General features: G+C 39.3%; 2 protein-coding genes across 7 annotated transcripts in view; both read right to left on the bottom strand.

The window, feature by feature from the left end:
- Positions 1 to 1,728: 1,728 nt before the first annotated feature.
- Positions 1,729 to 10,245, bottom strand: NRAS (NRAS proto-oncogene, GTPase). The gene is made up of 6 exons (XM_063625846.1): positions 10,220 to 10,245; positions 9,610 to 9,737; positions 7,354 to 7,532; positions 3,152 to 3,311; positions 2,104 to 2,227; positions 1,729 to 1,767 (listed from the first exon to the last, which is right to left on the bottom strand). The coding sequence occupies exons 2-5, from the start codon at positions 9,718 to 9,720 to the stop codon at positions 2,108 to 2,110; spliced, it is 570 nt and encodes a 189-aa protein (XP_063481916.1). The 5' UTR covers positions 9,721 to 9,737; positions 10,220 to 10,245; the 3' UTR covers positions 1,729 to 1,767; positions 2,104 to 2,107.
- Positions 10,246 to 10,468: 223 nt separating this feature from the next.
- Positions 10,469 to 23,662, bottom strand: part of CSDE1 (cold shock domain containing E1) — a 41,541-nt gene continuing 28,347 nt past the window's right edge. For all 6 annotated transcript variants that reach the window (XM_063625830.1, XM_063625829.1, XM_063625827.1 and 3 more), the window contains 8 exons: positions 20,494 to 20,601; positions 19,728 to 19,903; positions 18,730 to 18,842; positions 17,399 to 17,518; positions 14,094 to 14,272; positions 13,138 to 13,301; positions 12,141 to 12,273; positions 10,469 to 11,746 (listed from right to left, as the gene is read on the bottom strand). In XM_063625830.1, coding sequence (XP_063481900.1) covers positions 11,699 to 11,746; positions 12,141 to 12,273; positions 13,138 to 13,301; positions 14,094 to 14,272; positions 17,399 to 17,518; positions 18,730 to 18,842; positions 19,728 to 19,903; positions 20,494 to 20,601 — 1,041 coding nt within the window. In that variant the 3' untranslated portion in view covers positions 10,469 to 11,698. The remainder of the gene's footprint in view (positions 11,747 to 12,140; positions 12,274 to 13,137; positions 13,302 to 14,093; positions 14,273 to 17,398; positions 17,519 to 18,729; positions 18,843 to 19,727; positions 19,904 to 20,493; positions 20,602 to 23,662) is intronic.

Genomic DNA, 23,662 nt, shown 5'->3' on the forward strand with positions numbered 1-23,662 from the left:
AAGTATCAATTAATTATATTTTCCATTCCTGTCTCAACAATTTCAACTTCCTGTTTTGAGCAAACTCATCAGCTTAGGTTTATCAACATCTTGTTTTAAACCCTTCAAAGAACATTATGAATAAAGAAAATTTAAAACGTTTTTCAGCTGAGACATTCTCATTCTCAAATGAGAATACTGGCTTAATTTAGAGTTTCTACATGGCTAAAAGAAAATGTTTAAATACATGATACCGAGTTTTCCAGTCATGGTAAAGGGTTTGTGCTAACTGACCTCTTCTTTCCTTGCAGGGCAAACTGCAAGCACCCAGCAAAATTACTAGCTGGAGTTACTGGTGCAATGAGCAAATGTAGAAGAATTTCTTTCTTTGTGATGCTAACTGGATTGTTCAAGTTTTGAAACTGTGACCCTGGTCCATTAGCACCATGCTTTACTCAACTGAAATAATCAAGCCCCTATTGCTGTGCGGGAAGCTGTAGAGGGTGGGGTGAGAAGGGGATTGAGGGCAATTACATACATCATTAAGATACCATGATATACAGTGAAAATGTAATTTGTTAATATACTATATTTGAGGTTTGAAAATCACTGATCACAGCTATTAAATAACGCACCAAAGTTTTACAATATTTGAACATCTACAAATGTAGAGCTTTCTGGTATGACTCAAATTTGAATACAAATGGAAGTTCATTGAATATCAGGTTTATCAGTAAGCTAGAGGAAACAAATTACATACATTGTATAGGTAGTAACCTACGAAAAAAGTGGAGATTAGGTAAAAATTAAGTGAAATTATTCATATGCTTTCAGTTTCATCTTTCTCCTGGGAAAGCCCCAAAACAGGCCTCTGGAAAACCAATTTCATACATGTACAAAATGGCATCTGCTCTCAAATAGATACAGCTTTCTTTCAATGGTAGATAAGTCACAGACGTATCTCAGACATTCATCTCATGCATAAGGATTTTTGAGACATCTATTCCACTGAAATATTATAAAGGAAGTCTACAAACCACTTCTAGGAAAAAGGCACTTCACTGTAAAAGTTGGATTTAATTACGTCAAAGTTGTGAAGACTAGGATAGACTCAAAATTCAGTATTCATTTTTGTATTTATGAATCTAGAGCAGATGCCAGTTTAGAGAATATAGCCGATAACATTATAAACAAACCAAACAGCAATAATAACTATATTCTTGGCAAAACAGTAATTTATGACATTTCTCCAAAAATTAGCATAGTTCTAAGTTCAACAGTAAAAAGAAAAAATCACCAGCAGTTGCTACTTTAGAGCTCAAGACACTGTTCTCAATAGAATTTCACGTTTGCGGTTTGGTTCTGTTTCAGACATGAACTGCTTTTCAGATGAAAAACCTGGGGTGGGAGAGGTGTGTTTGTGCTGTGGAAGAACCCAGGGCAGAAAAATAACAGGGAGTAACAAGAGGTGCATTTCTCTGGTCAGACAGCCAAGTGAGGAGGTAGTTATTCTGAGAACTTCTCAAATAGAGTATTGTACTAAACTACTGAGAGCTGGGGAAGTAGCAGGAGCTTCTCTGTGAGACTGAAGATAGCAACAGGAATACTTCTCCTCCAGGGAAGTCAGGACCAGGGTGTCAGTGCAGCTGAAATAGAAACAGAATTTGTATAAGTGACACATTCAGAGTATAAGAAAAACAAGTATACAAAATTAACAGGAATGAGAATACATTTCCAAACTTGTCCTACCTTGAAAGTGGCTCTTTTCTGACAGAACTTTAAAAGTATCTGTAAAAAAGGAACAGAAACCATGTCCTTATTAACTAGTTTCAAAGTAGTGATCCTTCAAATTCCTGGTCATTGCCAGGAATAGGGTATGCCTACATTTCATAAATAATGTCTTATAATTTCTAATGTTATCAAAAATATAAAGATACCTGTGGAATCATCAAATGTTTTAAATACTTTAGACCTCAGTACTTTCAAAAGGGTGTCATATGGAAAATGTGCAGAAGAGGATAGGCAGAAACTCAAATAACATATAGACAATAACACCAGCACTCCTCCAAATTGCCCAATACTCAATACTAAGATTTATAATTATGCCAAGAAACCATTGCTCACCTTGTTACATCACCACACATGGCAATCCCATACAACCCTGAGTCCCATCATCACTGCTGTTGAGTTTTTTCATTCGGTACTGGCGTATTTCTCTTACCAGTGTGTAAAAAGCATCTTCAACACCCTATAAAAGGAAAAAATGAAAAAAATGAGAGAGCTAGCTCAACGGACACAATCCAAATTATAAGCTCTCTTGCATTTGTATCTCTTTATGTGAACATAAGATTCCAATTACCAAATGAATAGCTGATAAAATAAAATATGGTGATTTAAGGAAAAGAACACTAAATTTCACATTCCCATTGAATCACATGAACAGGCTGATATAAAAATGGCACATTTTGCCAAATAAACATTCAGGCAAAGGAAAAGGGTAATGTGAGAAATACAGAACAAAACTACATTAAACTAAAGACTCCATTCAGGAGGCTGAAGCCCTAAACGGGCTGGTGTTGACAGAGAAATAACTAATGTTTATAAATATTTTTAGTCAAGGATCTTCACAAGAAATATCTGTGGATGTTAATGCAGGAGTAAACATGCCATAATAGAATATTAGTAAGTTCATTTTGGGTTTAAACAAGCATTAAGAAAAAGAACACTATTAAAAATGCCTAACAACAGACCGGGCGTGGTGGCTCATGCCTGTAATCCCAGCACTTTGGGAGGCCCAGGTGGGAGGATTGCTTGAGGCCAGGAGTTCGAGACCAGCCTGGGCAACATGGTAAAACCCCGTCTCTACTAAAAGTACAAAAATTAGCTGGGCATGATGATGCACCCGTAGTCCCAGCTACTTGGGAGGCTGAGGCAGGAGAATCACTTGAACCCAAGAGACGGAGGCTGCAGTGAGCTGAGATCACACCACTGCACTCCAGCTTAGAAGATAGAGCGAGACTCCGCCTAAAAAAAAAATAAAATAAAATAAAAATGAAAAAAATGCATAACAACAAAGAATATGAATATGGATCACATCTCTACCAGAGTTAATCAACTGATACTCTCTTGCCTAGAGCAAACTCTTGCACAAATGCTGAAAGCTGTACCATACCTGTCTGGTCTTGGCTGAGGTTTCAATGAATGGAATCCCGTAACTCTTGGCCAGTTCGTGGGCTTGTTTTGTATCAACTGTCCTTGTTGGCAAATCACACTTGTTTCCCACTAGCACCATAGGTACATCATCCGAGTCTTTTACTCGCTTAATCTGCTCCCTAAAAACGGGAATATATTATCAGAACATAAGAAAAACAAGATTAGGCTGGGTGCAGTGGCTCATGCCTGTAATCTCAGCACTTTGGGAGGCTGAGGAGGGCAGACTGCTTGAACCCAGGAGTTTGAAATTAGCCTGGGCAACATGGCAAAACCCGGTCTCTACAAAACATATAAAAATTAGGCCGAGTGCGGTGGCTCATGCCTGTATTCCCAGCACTTTGGGAGGCTGAGGTGGGCAGATCACAAGGTCAGGAGTTCAAGACTAGCCTGGCCAATATAGTGAAACCCCATCTCTACTAAAAATACAAAAATTAGCCAGGTGTGGTGGCAGGCACCTGTAGTCCCAGCTACTCGGGAAGCTGAGGCAGGAGAATCGCTTGGACCCGGGAGGCGAAGATTGCACTGAGCCAAGATCACGCCATTACACTCTAGCCTGGGCGACAGAGTGAGACTCCATCCCCCGCAAAATATATATATAATATAAAATGTATATTATAATTTATATATATCTTATATATATAAATTATATATAAAATATTTATTTACATATAATTTATATATATTTATAAACAAATAAAAAATATATATGCACATATATATTATAGCTGGGTGTGGTGGCGCAGGCCTGTAGTCCCAGCTAATTGGGAGACTGAGGTGGGAGGATCACCTGGGCCCAGAAAGGTCAAGGCTGCAGTGAGCCATAATTGTTCCACTGCACTCCAGCCTGGGCAACAGGAAAAAAGAAAGAAAAGAAAGGGAAGAAAGAAAAGAAAAAAGAAAATAAAAGAAAAAGAGAGAGAAAGGAAGAGCGAGCGAGAGAAAGAGAGAGCAAGAGAAAGACAAGATTTCAGGAAGGAATAAATGGCTAGGGCAAAAAATAGAGAATTTTATGTAGCCCTATTAACTTCTAGTATTTCTGCTTCTTTTCTACCATTTAGAGAAGACATTGTATACTAAGGAGACTGCTTTAGACTTGTTGCAGCAGCCATCAGGAAGCCATAAGTACAAGCTCACCTTCTACTGGGAGTGGATAGGTATTTTATCCTGACACATGACCTATTGAGGCTCCTGGATTCTCCAAAGAGCTTGGCTCTGGATTTAAATGGCAACTAGAAATCACCCTTTAGATTAAGGTCTAACGTATAAAAAGTGAAGCTCACTGCTGCTCTATAACTAGGTGTGACAGTATTTAATGGAAGGCAGTCTATCACTTTTCAAGATGGGTGGTGCTCAAACATTTTCTTCAAATTGCTGATGAAGCTGGGCATGGTGACTCCCGCCTATAGTCTTAGCACTCTGCGAGATTGAGGTGGGAGGATCACCTGACCTAGGAGTCCGAGACCAGCCTGGGGAACATGGTAAAACCTTGCTTCTACAAAAAATGCAAAAATTAGCTGGGCATGGTGGCACATGTACCTGTGGTTCCAGCTACTCAGGAAGCTGGGGTGGGAGGATCACTTGAACCCTGAGAGGTTGAACCCTGAGAGTGTCATGCCACTGCACTCCGGCTTGGGCAACAGAGGGAGACTCCATCTCAAAAAAACTAAAACAGGCCGGGCACAGTGGCTCACACCTGTAATCCCAGCCCTCTGGGAGACCAAAGCGGGTGGATCACCTGAGGTCAGGAGTTTGAAACCAGCCCGGCCAACATGGTGAAACCCCATGTCTACTAAAAATACAAAAAAAATTAGCCGGGCATGGTGGTGGACGTCTGTAATTCCAGCTACTCGGGAAACTGAGGCAGGAGAATCTCTCGAACCCGGCAGGCGGAGGTTGCAGTGAGCCGCGATCGCACCACTGTACTCCAGCCTGGGCAACAAGAGTGAAACTCCGTCTCAAAAAAAAACAAAGAAAAACTAAAACAAAACATCGTATCTGGTGGAAGCCCAAGCTATAAAATAGAAAACATAAGAACTGCTCTTAGTAAAGGGAGGCTGAAGCATCTAGAACTCCTGACAGCACCCCTTTCAATGACATGTAAGACACACCACACAGCACACCTGGGAAACAATTGCTTTAGATTGTCTTGACCAACACAATCCAAAAGTACTTTATGTGATGATGGAAATGGTCTATATCTGTACTGTTCAACATGGTACCTACTAGTGGCTATTGAGCATTTGGTGGTCAAGGAACTAATTTTTAAATTTTATTTAATCTTAATTAATTGTAAATAACCACATACTGCACAGTACTGTTTTAGACTCTACCCCTGGATTACCCACAAGGTCATGTATCTGAACTAGATTCCATTGGCTATTTGCAAAACTGTGCTTGATGGCAATAGCCTACATTAAGGGATAAGACAGCCTAAAGTACCTGGACCATGTCACTGTCAGGTTACTACTGATTTTTACATTAAACAAGCCTCTTTGAGGATCCATGGGAAAATTGCCTTCTAGTAGCAGTATAATTCTACTTCTTCTGAGCAACTTAACTGCTTTCAGCATACAGATACTGAATCTCTCAGCTGGCAACCTTCCTTTTCACAACAGTGACCAAATTTGTAGTCCACCTTTAGAAAGTCATTGGAGCTTCATGCACAATCACAGAATATCCTCACTCCTAAATTTGTTTTATTTCCTTTACCCTTATTTTTTTTGTCTCACTTAAGCCTATTTTTCATTAATTTTACCTTGCTCTACTATATGCATTTTCATAAGATGTTTTAAATACTCTTTGGTTTGAGCTAAGGCATATAGAAAAATGAATAAATTTCTTGTAAGAAAGAAGAAAAATCACTTCTAGAAATTCAACAAACATTTATTAGATGCATGCCAAGTGTGGGCATTTTATTAAGTACTGTTACTTTTAGACAAAAAAAAAATGGGAAGTACAACAGGTTAGGAAAAGAACACTTGAATTCAGTTTTGGACCAATCTGCTTTTGAGAGCAGACATCTTCACATGGATAGAAAATAAGCCAAGACTCAAGCCTTTAGGCAAAACACTTAAGTAGCATTTACTGTGTGCCAGGCACTATTCTGAGTGATTTGCAGATTTATTAAAACTGTAATTTTCACAACTCTATGAGGTAGGTATTATTATCTCCATATTATAGGTTAGGAAAGCCACACAGCCCCTAAGTCACATCGCTAATAAACAGAGCTAGGTTTCAATCCGGGTAGAGTTCCCATTCTTAACCATTATATTATTCTGTTTAAGAACACTGTGCTAAGAAAAAGGAGCTTTGGGTTTTGGTCCTGGCTCTGCTACTAATAACAATCCTGACTCCAAAACCTAACAAAGCACATTCTGAACTCTGTTTCTGATTCTGCAGAATAAGAATATTGTACTAGAATTTTTATGGTCCAATCTAGCTTTGAAACTTTATGGTTCTATGGACAAAGTCTACCTTTATGTTCCCTTGCTTTGTTTTCATCTTTATGGACTCCCTATTTGCTTATTCCTATCATTTTATTATTTTTATTTTTTTTGGAGACAGAATCTTGCTCTGTTGATTAGGCTGGAGTGCAGCAGTGCAGTGGAGTGAGCATGCCTTGACCTCCTGAGCTCACGTGATCCTCCCACCTCTGCCTCCCGAGTAGCTGCCACTATGTGTGACTAATTTTTTTATTTTTATTTTTTGTAGAGACAGGGTCTTGCTCTGTTGCCCAGGCTGGTCTCCAGCTCCTGGGCTCAAAGTGATCCTCCCACCTTGGCCTCCCAAAGCACTGACATTCCAGGTGTGAGCCACTGTGCCTGGCCTATCTTTTCCATTACCTACTGAAAGATGTTTCTTGGAGATGTTTTCCTCTCTGAAATTCTTGTGATCTCTAATTACAACAACTCTGGTTCCGAGTCGTTCCCAGTAGCAAGCATCACTTATGTATTATCAAATATTATAGTAACAGTATATTATGTAAAACAAATTCCAGTATTAACTTTCAGTAATTACCCTAGATTCTCAATGTCAAACAACCTAAAATCAACTCTTCCCATAATTAAAAAGCTCTATCTTCCCTAGTGTGGTAACCTCATTTCCCCATAAAGCTTCAGAACACAAAGATCATCCTTTCAGAGAAAATAATGTTGCTAGTACCTGTAGAGGTTAATATCCGCAAATGACTTGCTATTATTGATGGCAAATACACAGAGGAAGCCTTCGCCTGTCCTCATGTATTGGTCTCTCATGGCACTGTACTCTTCTTGTCCAGCTGTATCCAGTATGTCCAACAAACAGGTTTCACCATCTATAACCACCTGTTTTCTGTAAGAATCCTGGGGGTGTGGAGGGTAAGGGGCAGGGAGGGAGGGAGGTTCAATTTTTATTAAAAACCACAGGGAATACAATGCTATTGCCAAGGTTAAATAAGCCTCTAACTATTCAAGCCCATTTCTGCCTACCTGGTTTGTCCCTCAAATTGCTAATACATAATCACAAACAAAAAGTATCCAATATCACCCTGCGTAAAAGAAAACCCACCAAATTCTATATGCCTGCAGAAAAGAAATGTTATCATTCTGTTCCTGGAAAAGATTAAGAAAACACGGTAACTCAAATGACAACTCTACTGCAGCCAGGAGGCTACAGATTAAGTACCTAGTGTATTTCACTAAGCTATGAACTGGACTGTTTTATTTGTGCTGTTTATTTTACTTAAAGAAATCTAAACATACCTCCACCAATTATAACCTGGCCCTATATACATCACTTGTGTTTATGACTAAATATAAAAATACCTTTTGTTTCAGAGAAGGTTGTAACACCAAATTTTTTTTTTACCATGACAGATGTACCTTTGGGAAATATTCCTGAATCAAATTCTTAAAGGTTCCAAACAAGGTATAGTTATGATTAATTTCTCAGGAAGACAAACATGCATAGATCATACAAAAAATACATTCATTTTGGTTTTATGGCAACAGGACTTTTACTTGTATTTTAATGTCATCACACTTGGAGAACTCTCTGGAGTATTGGAAGTGCTCTATACGGTTATCTGGGTGGTAGCTACGTGACTATATAAAAACGCAAAAAGCACTGGGCTGTAGACATAAAATTTATGTATTTTACTTATGTAAATTGCTCAATAAATCAAACATTTAAAAATACTTAATTAAAATATTAAACATTTCATGTAAAATATTAAAGCTGTTAAGCTCGAAATAAAGATTTTGCCAAGGGTTAGCAACCAATTTTTTATAGTGGCTATATTAGAGTTAGTTTGCATCAATTAAACACTAGTAGCCAGATGGTAGGGAGGCCAGGTGTTGATTAAAATAATCTCTAAAGTTAGGCATTTCTAAATTGAACAAAATTACAAAACCCTTTATTTATCTATTTATTTATTTTTTGAGACGGAGTCTCGCTCTGTTGCCCAGGCTGGAGGTCTGTGGTGTGATCTGGGCTCACTGCACCCTCCGCCTCTGGTTCAAGCGATTCTCCTGCCTCAGCCTCCTGAGTAGCTGGTATTACAGGTGCGTGCCACCACACCCAGCTAATTTTTGTATTTTTAGTAGAGATGGGGTTTCATCATGTTGATCAGGCTGGTCTTGAACTCATGACGTTGTGATCCGTCTGCCTCAGCCTCCCAAAGTGCTGGGATCACAGGCGTGAGCCATCGCGTCCGGCAAAACCCTTTATTTAAAGAGCCTTAGATGCCACTTACTGAAGACAATCTGTACTATGAATTCTCACAGTAACAATAGAATCCCTAAGTACTATTACATAGTGCTTTACCATTCATAAATAACTTAAATATATTATTTAACTTTCCATAACATCCCTGTGTGGTAGGCAGGACAAGTTTATGGTAATTTAAAACATGAGGAAAATGAGGTTGAGAGAGATTCATTTGCTCAATATCACACAACTAAATAAACTGCAAACAGGGACCAAAATCCTAGGCATAAAGACTAAAAATCTCAAGTTCTTGCTACTCCAATCATCTGGTCTCAGCTGCTTCAACTAGCTAATAAATAAATACTGAAGAACACTCAGATCTCTGAATCTTTTATCTCCATCCTATTATCTCCCATACAATCAGACAGTCTCGCTACTATGGCCTGTGTTTCTCATGTAATAGAGCTGTTACATTTGAAGAAACTCGAATGAACTCAACACTGAGTTTGCAATGGTTACAGAACTGTTAAAAACTGGACACGTTTTAGAAACTTCAGTAGCTAATAAAAATGAACTGTTCTCTATAAACACGTTAAGCTTACTGCATAACTGAATGTATACCCAAAATAACTTTACTTTCTCTCCTCTTATTCCTTTAATAAAGAATATGGGTAAAGATGATCCGACAAGTGAGAGACAGGATCAGGTCAGCGGGCTACCACTGGGCCTCACCTCTATGGTGGGATCATATTCATCTACAAAGTGGTTCTGGATTAGCTGGATTGTCAGTGCGCTTTTCCCAACACCACCTGCTCCAACCACCACCAGTTTGTACTCAGTCATTTCACACCAGCAAGAACCTGTTGGAAACCAGTAATCAGGGTTAATTGGCGAGCCACATCTACAGTACTTTAAAGCTTTCTATAATCAATGGAAATGAAAACCCTAGCGTGACCTTCCATTTGGTTCTTAAAGTGACTAGGGAACGCAAAAACACCGGACTAATATCGGCCTCACATTTCTGGAGTACAGTTTTCTAGCAACACCCATCCTTAGCTATTTTTCAACAGTCCTTGGGCCCCGCCCTCAGCCTAAGCAATGGAAATCCCCCTTCCTATTACTCCCCGAAGCCTTCTCAGCTCTAGCAGGAAGCCTCCAGGCCGCAACTCCTTCCCATTCTCCCTTCTGTCTCCAAAGATCTCCCCACGTAGGCACCAAATGGAAGGACCCCCGCCCAAGGCCTTTGTCTCCAGCTGGTAGATTCTGCTCGATTTCTGGCATCTGTGAAACGCCTGAACATTCCACAGCTCAAAGCCGAACACTACGCATGAGAGAAACTTACCTCAAGCTCCACTGCCTCTGCTTTGGACAGATTTAGGACCACAGCCGGTAAAAATGTTGGAGACCCCGGAACCGCCATGAACAGCCCCCACCAGGGAGCGGCACTTCCGGCCCCGCCCGCTACGTAATCAGTCGGCGCCCGAGTCCCCGCCCCGGCCACGTGGGCCTCCGAACCACGAGTCATGCGGCAGGCCGCACCCAGACCCGCCCCTCCCACACGGGACGTTTCAATAATGAAAGCGCTAGGTGCTAGTGTCTCAAAAATCAGTAAAACTTTATTCGCTTCCATTCTTTCGCCATTAACAGAAAACTGGAGAAAGCAAAAATGTTTTGTGTTTACAAAGATAAACGGCCTCTTTACCCAGAGATCAAAACCTCAAACGACAAGGGGGAAGATAAAACCGCCCTCCCCCACATCCCCTGAGCTGACCCTTGTCATCTTCGACAAAGCCTTCAGTCCACTGGCCAGGGACCCTGTATACGGCCAATTCAAGAAGAGGGCCAAGAAATCAGACCCATCCATTCCCGTGATATAAAGTTGAACAGAAGCTACACCAAGGGTCAAGTGTCTGTATTTTACAGGACACAGTAACCAGGCGGCTACTTATAAAAAAAACAAGATTCATTTCAGGCACAACTTTTTTATTTTTTTTGTTTTGTTTTTAAATCAGTAAAAGAAACCGGGTCCTAGAAGCTGCAGTGATCTAAGCAGCAGCAAGTTTGTGCATTCATTTTTTTTTGTTTAAATTATCACACTGCTGGCACTCCTCGTTTGCATGAAATTCTGCACCATACTTACTAATTGTAGTAAAGTTACCCCCCCAACCCACGAAAAAAAACCTACTCTGGAAGATAATTTTCACTGAAATATAACCAAACTTCTTTAAGTGGACTGTGACAAGATTATAAATGATATGAAAAATAACATTTTAAAATTTGGCCATCAACTTTAAGAAATGGTTACAAATTTTTGTAATTTTTAAAAGATAATATATTCTACCCTCATATGGTCCTCAGAATTAAAGCATAATGAACAGGAAGAAAAAGGAAAAGAATGCAACTGAGTGTCAAGGCAGAACATCTTGCCAGAAGTAATTAATGAAGGTAGAGTATATAATGAAAAGTGCAGAATTTCATAGGGCCAACAAGATAACAGTCTATATTTTTCACTTACACAGGCAAAGTGGATTCTGCAATTACCAGTTGCGTTAAATGCACCAAATAAAGCTCCTAAAATTGATACTATAAGGCGCCACCTTAAATTTTCCAGGCTGCAACTGTGCATTATTTTAAAATGGTTTTCTTAAATTTATTTACTTTTTTAAACATAACATGAGGAAGGTGTTAAAACTGGTGTAATAGCTCAATAGAATAAGTATTCCAGATTTCGGGAGGGATGAAGAGGGAGATATTCAGAACCCTTCACCAGATTCCCCCCAACTTGATCATAGTGGATTAATGATGTGCTTTGTGGATGTGATTAGTCAATGACACCAGCTTGACGGATCTTTCTTTCTGCACCAAACCCCTGTGGGGGGGGGGAAAAAAATCCTGCAGTTAATGATTTGAGCGCACAACAATCATAGTACATTCACTATTCTGAAATGAAAACTACAAAAGCATTATTTTTAATCATCTTATGCAGTACTAATTCTTTCCTAGAGGAGAAAATCCACAGTAAGCCCTCCTGACCCATTCATTACCTAAACTATCTTCAAAGCATCAAGAAAAGAAATGTGCTTCTTACTGTAAGCAACCATTAGGTTAGGGGCTGAACCAATGTGTAGAAAGTCCTAACTAGTTATAAGCAATATGGAAGTCTCCCTGATTCATTAAGTTTCCTGACCTATTGTTTAAATAGGACCACATATTGTACGTTGGTCTATCAGTTGGCCTCCCCCAAGCCTTGTATGCCCTCATACCATTGAGTTATCTGGTCCCCTTGGCTGACGAAGAACCATTAGGCGAGGAGCACTGGCATCATCCAGAGTGATATTCTTCAAGCGATTGACCAACCGATCAGGTCGAGGAGCTGCAACAGCCTTGGGGCCCTCACTGTAATGAAGTCAAAAGATGAGAAGAAACCACACTTGGTGGGCAGACAGAAAGCACTTGCAAAGGAGTGTGTTTTCCACCTAACTGCCCAAATGACTCACTTTTTATGATGGGACTCTTGCCTCATCTACCTAGCTAGAAAGACAAGACAGACAAGTTTGTTTATGTATTATTATCCCCAACTCAAGGTTCCAACTTAATAGGAATGGAAGGAATCATTTGCAGACCCTAGACTTGAATGCAATCAGAGTGACCAGTTCCACAGATGTATAAAACACAAGGTAGCAGATGTGGTAGCTAACAGCTGTAATCCCAGCACTTTGAGAGGACAGGGCAAGAGGAACGCTTGAGCCCAGAAGTTCGAGATCAGCCTGGGCAAAATAGTGGGACTATGTCTCTACAAAAAATAAAATTGGCTGCGTGTGGTGGCGCATGCTTGTAGTCCCAGCTACTTGGGAAGCTGACGTGGGAGAACTGCTTAGACCCAGGGGGTTGAGGCTGCAATGAGTCGTGATAGTGCTGTTGTACTACAGGCTGGGTAACACAGTCAGACTGTGAGACTGTGTCTCTAGGCGGGGGGGGAAGCAAAGCGGCATTATGAATCAGGATGGCTGAACTATTAGAATTTTAAGTAGCATATAACCTAGAAATGACTTAATGGAAGAAAAGGAATTTGGCAAAAATTTTAAAAAGCATGTACTACACAATCTTTTTGTATTCAACTAGAAGTAGGAAGTATCAAGAAATAAAAAGTGGCAGAAGAGAGCAAAAACAAGGCACAGAAAAGTAATGTGACAAAACAGAGACTATAAAGTTGAGACACTCCAGGGTAGTTACTAATCAAATCACAACAACAAAACTCACCAGACTCGCCAAACATTACAGGCGCTGCACTTGCCAGTGCGCTGATTAAGAATCACTGAGAACTCCACCTCATCTCCTGCCTGTAGCTCAATGCCATCCTGAACTTCTTTCACATGGAAAAAGAGCTTCTTGCTATCTCCTACTTCATAGTTAATGAAGCCAAACTGAAAAAAAAAAGTAGGAAAAAAAGAGAGGACATGCCACACCTCACTCTGAATGAAGCACAATGCCTGCCCATATCTAAAAGGATGTATACAACATGGTATTAATGTTGATACTCCAGTCCAGCTGCCTGTGGCAAAACCTGTCAGGGAAGAAATGTATCTTTGAAAGTGCCATTCACTATATCACAAATTTGAACCAAACAAAAGTTGCCTTGTTCCTTCATATATTATGAACTAAGCTTTTTGAATTAAGCAAACTCATCAGGAAGCTGTTACTTCAATATATATATTGTTTGGATCCCCTCTAGAATTAAGCTGGGTTACAGTAGCAGCCATATAAAATGTTGCTATTCTCTGTACTGATGAAAAACATTCTGAGGACTCAGATTTCCCTGAGATCTCAGTAGTAAGACTAAGTTTGTTTGCCCTAAGCTTATTTTTTTAAGTACTTTTGAACACGGTTTTTGTGTTTGTGTGATATGCAAAAGAAGCTCTAAGCAAAAGTGTACAAAACCATATAGTCCTTCTATTCTGGAAATCTCACCCCAAACTTATTTTCCCCATTGCATAATATTAGTTACTAATACCAATCTTACTTTCTCATTGCTAATGTAGTCACTTTTTGTGTACTTTTCTGTTTTTATTAAGCTACCTCAAATGACTGAAAAAAGGTAAAGTAGAAATAAAAAATGAATGAATGTTGATGATTTCCCCTTGGCTGAAAAAATTTGAAGGTTTTGGTTACCAACTCATAGAAGGATCAAATTCAGATACAGAGATGCTCGCACTTACCTGATCTTTCACACATTCCACTGTGGCCCTACGCAGGGGTGTGATGTTGTAAGCCATAGTTTGTGCATTTTGGCCCAGGACACACAATTGGAACTTGACGCTCTCCCCTTTCTGCAGGCAATCCCCTTTGTTGGCCATCCCAACGATGCCAAATGGATAGACCTCACCTTTCATATCGCCTGTAAAACAGGTACAAAGTCTAAAAGCTAGTATTTCACAACAGTCCTCTGCTGATGATCCTAGGAAGTTTATATAGTTGCTAAAAATGTGTTATGTTACCTAAAATATATATACATTTTTAGTACTCAGAAGTTTCACCTTAAAGCTTAAATAAAATCCTAAATGTTAAATACTACCATGGAACCAAATGAGAATGTCACAGCTCCCATCAGTACTTTATTAGCTGATGAACAATTTTAAACTGCATTTATAAAATTTAAAAAAAAAATACTGTCATTTACAATCCCATTACCTAAATTTTAAGCACTATGGGTTGCTAATATTCACAGGACTATCTTCTTCCCAAGTTCACAGTATGAGCCAACCAAAAATATTTTTGTTCCATACTCAATCAGCCAGTAAACAACTAGGCAGGCATAGGCAAAAACAATTTAGATAAATTTGACACCCCATCTCCTTTTTTTTTGTGCCAATTCTGGCTCCCTCACATAGGTTCCTTTTTCCAGATCAGAGATCAAAAACCATTTTCCTAAGGGGCCAGATAGTATATACTTTTAGGTTTAGCAAGTCATCCTGTCTAACCAACTCTGCTGTTGTAGTGAGAAAGCAACGAAAAACAATATGTAAACAAATGGTTGTGGCTGTGATCACAAAAATAAGGCCACCATATATGCTGGGCCCTGCCCTACAGTATGAAGTTGCCTGGAGCCCAGTGCAGGCTACAGATAAAAACTATGCCAAAGAATTCAGCTGCCTAACAATTCAGCATCCAGGCAAATGTACTCAGTCAACAATGGTGGAAAACATGAGAAAAACAGGTGGGAAGCAGAAGCTTCTAACCATTGATGATTACAGGGTAAGTGAAGAATTTTTGTCATTGTTGTTGTTAGGACAGGGTCTCACTCTGCTGCCCAGGCTGGAGTGCAGTGGCGATCATGGCTCACTGCAGCCTTGATTTCCTGGTCTCAGGTGATCCTCCCACCTCAGCTCCTGAGTCGCTGGGACTACAGGCATGCACCATGACTGGCTAATTTTTGTAATTTTTGTAGAGACATGGTTTTGCCATGTTGCCCAGGCTGGTCTCAAACTCCTGGGCTCAAGTGATCTGCTCACCTTGGCCTCCCGAAGCGTTGGGTTTACAGGTGTGAGCCACCACACCGGCTTTTTTTTTTTTTGAGACGGAGTCATGCTCTGTTAACTAGGCTGGAGTTCAGTGGCATGATTCAGCTCACTGCAACTTCCGCCTCCCAGGTTCAAGTGATTCTCCTGCCTCAGCCTCTGAAGTAGCTGGGATTATAGGCACCCACCATGATACCTGGCTAATTTTTGTATTTTTAGTAGAGACAGGGTTTCACCATGTTGGCCAGGCTGGTCTCGAACTCCTGACCTTCAGGTGATCTGCCTGCCTTGGCTTCCCAAAGTGCTGGGATTACAGGTGTGAGCCCCTACTCTCGGCCCCAGCTGACTTTTAAATACAGGAACCAAAAAACTTTGAGGAGATAATCCAAAGAGATCAAGTCATGAGGAAGAGTGATTACAGGAAGCTGGTCTGACCTCATCCAATATCAATAATTACCATTTATGATGCACATACTGATTCATACTTTATAGAACCTTCTAAGGCTGAAGGTATTACCATTTTAAAGATGAAGAAACTGAGCTAGTAAAGATTTAAGTTATTTGTCCAAGATTATATGCTAGAACGGTGTCCAGATCTAGGTCTGCCCAACTTCAAAGTCTTAGTATAAGTTCCAGTTGTGTTCCTGAATAAAAAAGCTAGTTCTTACCAAGTGGGAAAATGTAATCTGTCTAGTCCCAGGCTTAGAGACGCCTAAACAAAACCGTTGCTTTGGACTATATCCCACCAGGCTTAGAGATGCCTAAATAAAACCCTTGCTTTGGACTATATCCCACAGCCAGTGCTGAAGAATGAGTGGACTGGGAAGTGGGGATGCAAAAGGAAGTAAAAGCAGCATGTTAGGAGGAGATGGAAGGGCAATTTGATATCGTGAGTTAAAGTTAGTAGTCCATACTCCCATGGCCTTTTTAGGGGTGTGCTGCCATGGCATTTGTTTAAAAATTCATATTTAGAGGTGGGGGAAGAGTGGTTTTATGTAAAACAGAAATTCTAAGAATCCCATGTGGTAAAGGAATAGGTTATCAAGGTTCATTTCCTTCTCCCAAATGACCTGCTATTCACCACTCTATGTTCACTGACTCTTAGATGATACAAGGACTTTACTCTCTTTGTAAACCAAGCCATCATCTTTTTTTTTTTTTTAATTTATTGTTAGTTTTTTTAATAGTAGAAACAGGGTTTCACCATGCTGGCCAGGCTGGTCACGAACTCCTGGCCTCGTGATCCACCCGCCTCAGCCTCCCTAAGCATGAACCACCACGCCTGGCCTACCAAGCCATCATCTTTGGTTGGAATACGCAAGCCCTCTCATCTACTCCACCATCATGTAATTCTGCTATCCTAATCATCTACAGAGTTCTCTCCTATTTCTATCGTGTATTTATTTTATGCATACAGATCATACAAAGTTGCTCTTTCTGATGGTGACTGTTGGGGGAACAGTGGCACTGGAACTCTGGGAATTCTTGAAGATAGTGGGGGAAAAAAGAAGAAAGTAGAGAAAGGAACCCTGAGCTAGAAATGAGAAATAGGATCCTCATAGAACTCTAGCTATTAAGAAACAGATTATGTACATAAGTGTAGTGTGGGAGAAAAAAAAAACAGTAAACTTTTACAGGAAGCAAAAATACAGAACTGAATGCTTCCTGATTTAAATACTAGTGAAGGAACTGAATATTTGATTATCATACACTCAACATTAAATGCTTTGGTATCAGAGTTTGTTCTTAAGTCTATCTCAATATAACTCATAGTTGCTCATATATCAGTCATGTGCTCACAAAGCAGTCACGTTTTCACTAAACTCAGACTGACCTCATTTTCAAGGGGTATAAAAATAAAAAGCAAGCATGAGAGAGAAGTCACTTTTCCTTAATTCAGTTTTAAACCTAAAAACAACTGCAATGAGCACCATATTTTAAAACTTTATAAGTGCTCATCTGAAGTTATAGCAAATTTCAAACAGCCTGATAGTGATGATCCTTACCCTCCTCCACAATCTCAATCATTCCTTGGTACTCAGTCTGTGTTGGATCAACACTCCTCAGGGGGCGAATTACTTTGCCAGAGTAAATGGTAGGATCAGCTTCCTCAGTAATGCCATTCACTACAAAACAAAGGCAGGTACATCTTTCAATTTTATTTCATCTCTACTATACAGAAAGACAAGTAAGCAAAAAATAACAGCACAAATGTTAACAGGGTAGGTTGGCTGCCTGCTATTGAAATGGGGTAGGGAACCTGAAGCCAAGTTCTATTTTTAGAACAGCTGCTGGACTTTAAATACTTCTAAATTACCAAAATGCCTGCTTTTCCTAAATAGAATTGTTTAAATAAAATTGTTTAAGGAATTAATAAGTATTCATAAATAAAACACGCCTTGATCTCTTACTTTTTCCAGGTGACCATATGTCATTTTTTAAGAAGCCTTTCCTGGTCTCTAAAATGTAAATCTGAATACTTATATACTGTCCTGATTCATCTTTATTACATGTATTGTTGTCTTTCTAAACATCATATACAGTATTTTACTCCTCTAGTCTGCCCCATATTTCCCACCAAAAAATAAGGTCAATGAATGCAGGGATGTATCTGATTTCTTCACTGCTGTATCCCCAGTGTCTAAAACATAACACAGACTTGAGAGTTTAGATGAGAGCCAAAAATAAGTTGCAGGTCTTTTAAAGTCAGAGATCCTAAATTACAATTAATTTTTTTTAACTTCCCATTATTTTTCACATTTAGATTCATTCTTCTTCAAAACAGTCTTCTAGGGAAATGCCTCTCTTCCCTACTCCATGGTGATGTATACATATCTTGGGGTTATTTTTGGTTTTTTCAGACAGTCTTGCTCCGTCACCCAGGTTGGAGTGCAGTGGTAGGATCATCGTGGCTCACTGCAGTCTCAACCTACCAGCACAAGTGGCCCTCCCACCTCAGCCTCCCAAGTAACTGTGACTACAGGCATCCACTACCACAGCTGGCTATCCTGGCGTTATTTTTCAAAAGAAGACAATGAATTGAAAATATAAAGCAAATTACCTAAAATATCTAGGCCAGTCCTTCTCAAACTTCAGCGTATACCAGAATCTCTTAAAGGATTTATTAAAAAAGAATGCCCACTCACATAGTTTCAGTGGGTATGGGATAGGGTCAGAGAATGTATTATTTCTAACAAGCAACCAGGTGATGCTGCTGTTCTAGGGAATTGCACGAGAATGACTGATGTAGAATAATTAGGCCTCATCTCCCTCTACTACTCCATCCTTTAACTCTCACTTAAAAGCACAGGCTGAATAAGAAGTCACCATTTATTACCTGAGTGTGTTTTGTTCACTTTTTCTGCACTGACTTTGTTGCCTTTGCCTTTGGACAAGCTATACTCGACCATGTCCCCCAGTTCCAGGCTATCAACATCTCCAGAGAACTCACTAAGGAGAAACGAAATGACATTTAACCAAACACTACCATAAACATCAGCAGTAACAGGCAGTCTTTATTTTACAGTAACAGTCATGGCAGGGCATGCTTATTTATGTTAGACACCATTTTAAGTACTTTCTATGTATTGACTCATTTAATCCTCAAGAATGCCCCATGAAGAGGTAACATTATCCCTAACTTCACGATAATGAAACTAAGATACCAAGAAGTTATTTGGTAAAAATTACACAGGTATAAAGTGGCAGGGCCTGGATTCAAAAACTGAACCGTCTGGTTCTAAGAGCCCTTACTTTTTTTTTTTTTTTTTTTTTTTGAGACAGAGTCTTACTCTGTCGGCTAGGCTGGAGTACAGTGGTGCGATCTCAGCTTACTGCAACCTCCGCCTCCCAGGATCAAGTGGTCCTCCCACATCAGCCTCCTGAGTTGGTGAGACTACAGGTACGCACCACCATGTCAGGCTAATTTTGGTATTTTTTGTAGAGATGGGGTTTCACCATGTTGCCCAGGCTGGCCTCGAACTCCTGGGCTCAAGGGATCCACCTGCCTCAGCCCCCAAAGTGCTGGGATTATAGGCATGAGCCACCACACCCAGTCAGACCCCTTACTCTTAACCACTATATTATACACCAAATGGTCAATCCTATGGTACCAACACAAAAAGTAAGAAGGCACAGGCCTTTCTATTTCTTTTGGCCACAGGCTCTGTATATAGTAAGATCAGTGATTAACTTCAGTTTATATCTTGCCATAATTCTACCAATATGAAATCTGGGCCACAACAAGTATAATCAATCAATACTAAATGTTTTTTATTCCAACACCAAAGAATGGATGGTAAGTTAGCTGTAAAGTTCCTGAAAGTCACGCCTTACCTGTAATGGAAAAAGATTTCTTTATCATGATTGGCTGTTTCAATAAATCCAAAATTATCCTTCAGAGTTGCCACATAACCCAAGAGCCTCTTGGAGTTAGAATTACGACCTAAAAGTCGCACACAAGTTGCAACCTGCTGTCCAGGCCTCTGTTTGTCACTAATACTAAATTCAACCTGTGAAAATTAAGGATGCTCATTAATACCATATCACTTCCACACCAATCTCCTTCTTAACTCAGAAAACAAGACCTATAACTCCCCTAGCGCCTGCTTTTCATTCCAAATATCCTTTGTAATTACTTCAATGGAACTGATTTTCACCAAAACATTTATGTCTCATCCCACTTTTCACAAAGGATCAAAGTTTTGTCTTTCAGTCTGTATTCCTTATAGATTCTCAATTTCTTTAGAGGGCTATCCAAAAACCAAACATATTAAGTATGAGAAAAAATGAACAGCAACGTAAAATCTTTGGTGTGCTTTTACTTCAATAATGTTTCAGTAGTGACTGTTTTAACTTTCTTACCAGTAACGACTTTATTTAAGCATGTTTTATCTGTTTAAACAGCTAGATTAACAAGGCTTTGATTAACAAAGAGCTTGACACTTTTAATAAGCTGCTTTCAAATAGAAGATATTCATGTATTCCTCTTAAACACAAAATATATTTCAGCAAAACTTGATAAAATTTGAAGAACCCATCCTGCAGGATTTATGATTAAGATGACAACTCTTAACCCTCTCTCGAATAAGAATTATCTTGCCTTATCTCCTATTTGAGGAGAAGTAGATCCTTCCACATCCTTGGCTTGAAAAGCAATAGTCAGTTTCACCCCACAGTCATCATAAGCAATAATGCCATCCTCAGCCTCCTAAAGAGATACAGTCAAAAATAGAATGAAAACAATCTCAAGAACAAAAACCAATAAAAACAACTACAGTTCTTACAGATTCTTGAGCCAAAGGATTGGTACAGCTGTAAAAATGTCTTATTCCAGGGTTTTCTAACAGATTATTCATATGAATAAAAGGTAGTCTTGCCTTAAGACTAGCTCAGTCTGCTGTAAATTGGTCTTTCAATCTTAAGAATCTAATTTTTGCTATTGAGGAGAAAAAAGCTTACTGAAAATGTTTAACACACCTACACTCCTCATAGCCAATCAGAAATTAAACTGGGCATGTTACTTCCAACGAAGTGGAAATTCTGTAACGGCAAGAAGCTTTAGCATTTCCTAAAGCAGCTGCTGAAGTATCCTCTTTTAGTAGCACACAGCACCTTGCATGGTATTTAATACATAATGTCAATCAATATACTTAACAATGCAGGAGAATTTGGTGTATGATCTAGTACAGTTCAAGTACTTGACATAAAGTAGGTGATTAAAAATTATGACATACCAGTATTTCAGCAATTTTTTTTTAATCCCAGACTTCAAGGAGAAACAACATTTCAATCATCTTACATGTAAGAATGATTAACTCTTAAAAAATCTAAGGGCTGGTCTGAAGGTAGTGGGTTATCTCAATTGATTGTTCAGTCAGTTACAGATAGAACTTCCTTGTTCTACTCTTTCCCCCCTTCTCACTACTGCACTTGACTAAAAAAAAAAAAAAAAGTCTAAGAAAGTTCAGGTGTGTCGTATTGAATCATACCGTTAAGTAATGACAGTGTACAGCAACTACGTAAATTATACTGATTTTATGGTTTCAACATTTCTATGGAGATAATTTGCCCACGTCCCTACTCTAGCCCTGACTTCCTTCCTAAACTCCAGTCCTCATTACAAACTATGACATATTCAAAACCAATTCATTTTCCTCTTCTACCAATCACATTCCTTCCATAACTGCTATATAATAATTTATTGAACTCTTACAACATTGCCAGGTATTATGTATTATCAAAGTAATCTTGTACAAAATCATCTCCATAGTTTCTCTTTTCCCTCATTTTACAAATTGGGGAAATCTGAGGAATTAAGTAAACCTTACCAAGGTTACAAAACCCAGCGCAAAATAATCCAGAAGATTTGAGTTTGGTTAAGAACAATGTCAGTGAATTCAGGTCTGACTCCAATGTCATCGACTTTTCCACAACCAAACTCAAAAGCTTACTGTTCACCTTTTGCTCTTAACTGACCAACTTCAACATCAACAGCTGACGATATACTATACATCAAATATATTAAATAGAGATAGGAGAATCCCTGCCTTGAGGGAGTCCAGTGTAGCAGAGACAGATTCATAAACAGGTAAATGTTATATACTGTAAGAAGCACGATGACAGAGGATTTACTAGGGTACTGTTGGACTAAGAAAGAAAAAAAACAAAAAATGGCAGGGAGAGTCTCACACAAAGGCTCTCTTCATCAAGCCAGTTTTGCCAGACACATTTGGGAAGCAGAGCATTCCAAGAATTAAAATCTATTAAAAATAAGCCCAACTGAAGTGTATTTTTATTTTTGTTAACAGTATCATCTGTCACATGTGAAATTCCTATTATGAGCTAGGTACTTAAGAGGGCTTTTTAAACTATTACACAATCATTTTTGAAATTTAAAAACTGAAGTTCAGAGGTGAAATAATTTCCCAAGCTACAGTAAGTGATAAGCAAGATACAAGCCTTGCTCTTTCTGGCTAATTGTAATTATTAAATTATAACATGACTTTCCAGTATCTCTCATGTACCTTCACTTGTCTATAGCCACCATCTGTGTGCCTAGTTCAAGGACTACCTTAAATATCCAAGTAATTTCATAGTAATTCTTTTCCTCTTTTGTCTTTTTCCATCACATCTAGGCTTCATATTGCTGCCATTACTCTCCCAAAGCACATATCTGATGTCATTATCCTAAAGAAATTTTTTCCTTGAAGTACAGAACAAGGTCTAAATTTTTTTTTTGGAGACGGAGTCTCACTCAGTGGCCCAGAATGGAGTGCAAAGGCGCCATCTCAGCTCACTGCAAGCTCTGCCTCCCGGGTTCACGCCATTCTCCTGCCTCAGCCTCCTGAGTAGCTGGGATTACAGGTGCCCACCACTATGCCCGGCTAATTTTTTTGTATTTTTAGTAGAGACGGGGTTTCACCATGTTAGCCAGAATGGTCTCAATCTCCTGACCTCGAGATCCACCCGCCTCGGCCTCCCAAAGTGCTGGGATTACAGGTGTGAGCCACCGCACCCGGCAACAAGGTCTAAATTCTTTAGAGCAGCAATCAACACCCTCCCAGTCTAGCTGGATCCTGATTTTTCATCCTTATTTCTCCTAACCTCCCTCACCAACAAAAACCCATACACAAAACCAAAAAAAAAAAAAAAAAAAATATTCCTGTCAGACTAGTTACTCATTGCTTCCTAAAGAAACTCTGAATTTTTCTCATCGGTACTTTTACTCTGTGAAGAATGCTCTTTCCTGTCTCCATCTATTAGTGAAACCATCTCATACCCTACCAGTTAATTTTCCCCAGAGCACTATCGCTGACCTTCAATAGCAATATTTTATATTCTGTATGGAGTGTTTCTATAAAACTCTCTCAATTTGTTATTAACTTGAAAGGAGAATTCATCTCAGACATCTTTGTATTTCCTATTCAGTGGATTTTTCAATAAATGAAGTTTAAATGTGTGAACTGAGGATACACAACTTTCTAAGTTTTAAATTGCTCAGAAGACAGTACTATCATTTTATATAACTGGTTCTCTACTTAGAATGAGTTTGCCTCCCAGGGGACATTTGGCAATGTCTGGGCACATTTTTGGCTGTCACAATGGGAGGTATGGAAAAGGGGTCAGAATACTAACTTCCAGTGGGTAGAGGCCAGAAATGCTGCTAAACATCCCATCCCCCACAGTAAAGAATCATTCATCCCAAAATGTCAATAATCCCGAGGTTAAGAAACCTTACTTTATTTAGTTCACTGTTAATACGACAGAAA

The sequence above is a fragment of the Symphalangus syndactylus genome, chromosome 12 (genome assembly GCF_028878055.3).
Source record: "Symphalangus syndactylus isolate Jambi chromosome 12, NHGRI_mSymSyn1-v2.1_pri, whole genome shotgun sequence".
Lineage (NCBI taxonomy): Eukaryota > Metazoa > Chordata > Mammalia > Primates > Hylobatidae > Symphalangus > Symphalangus syndactylus.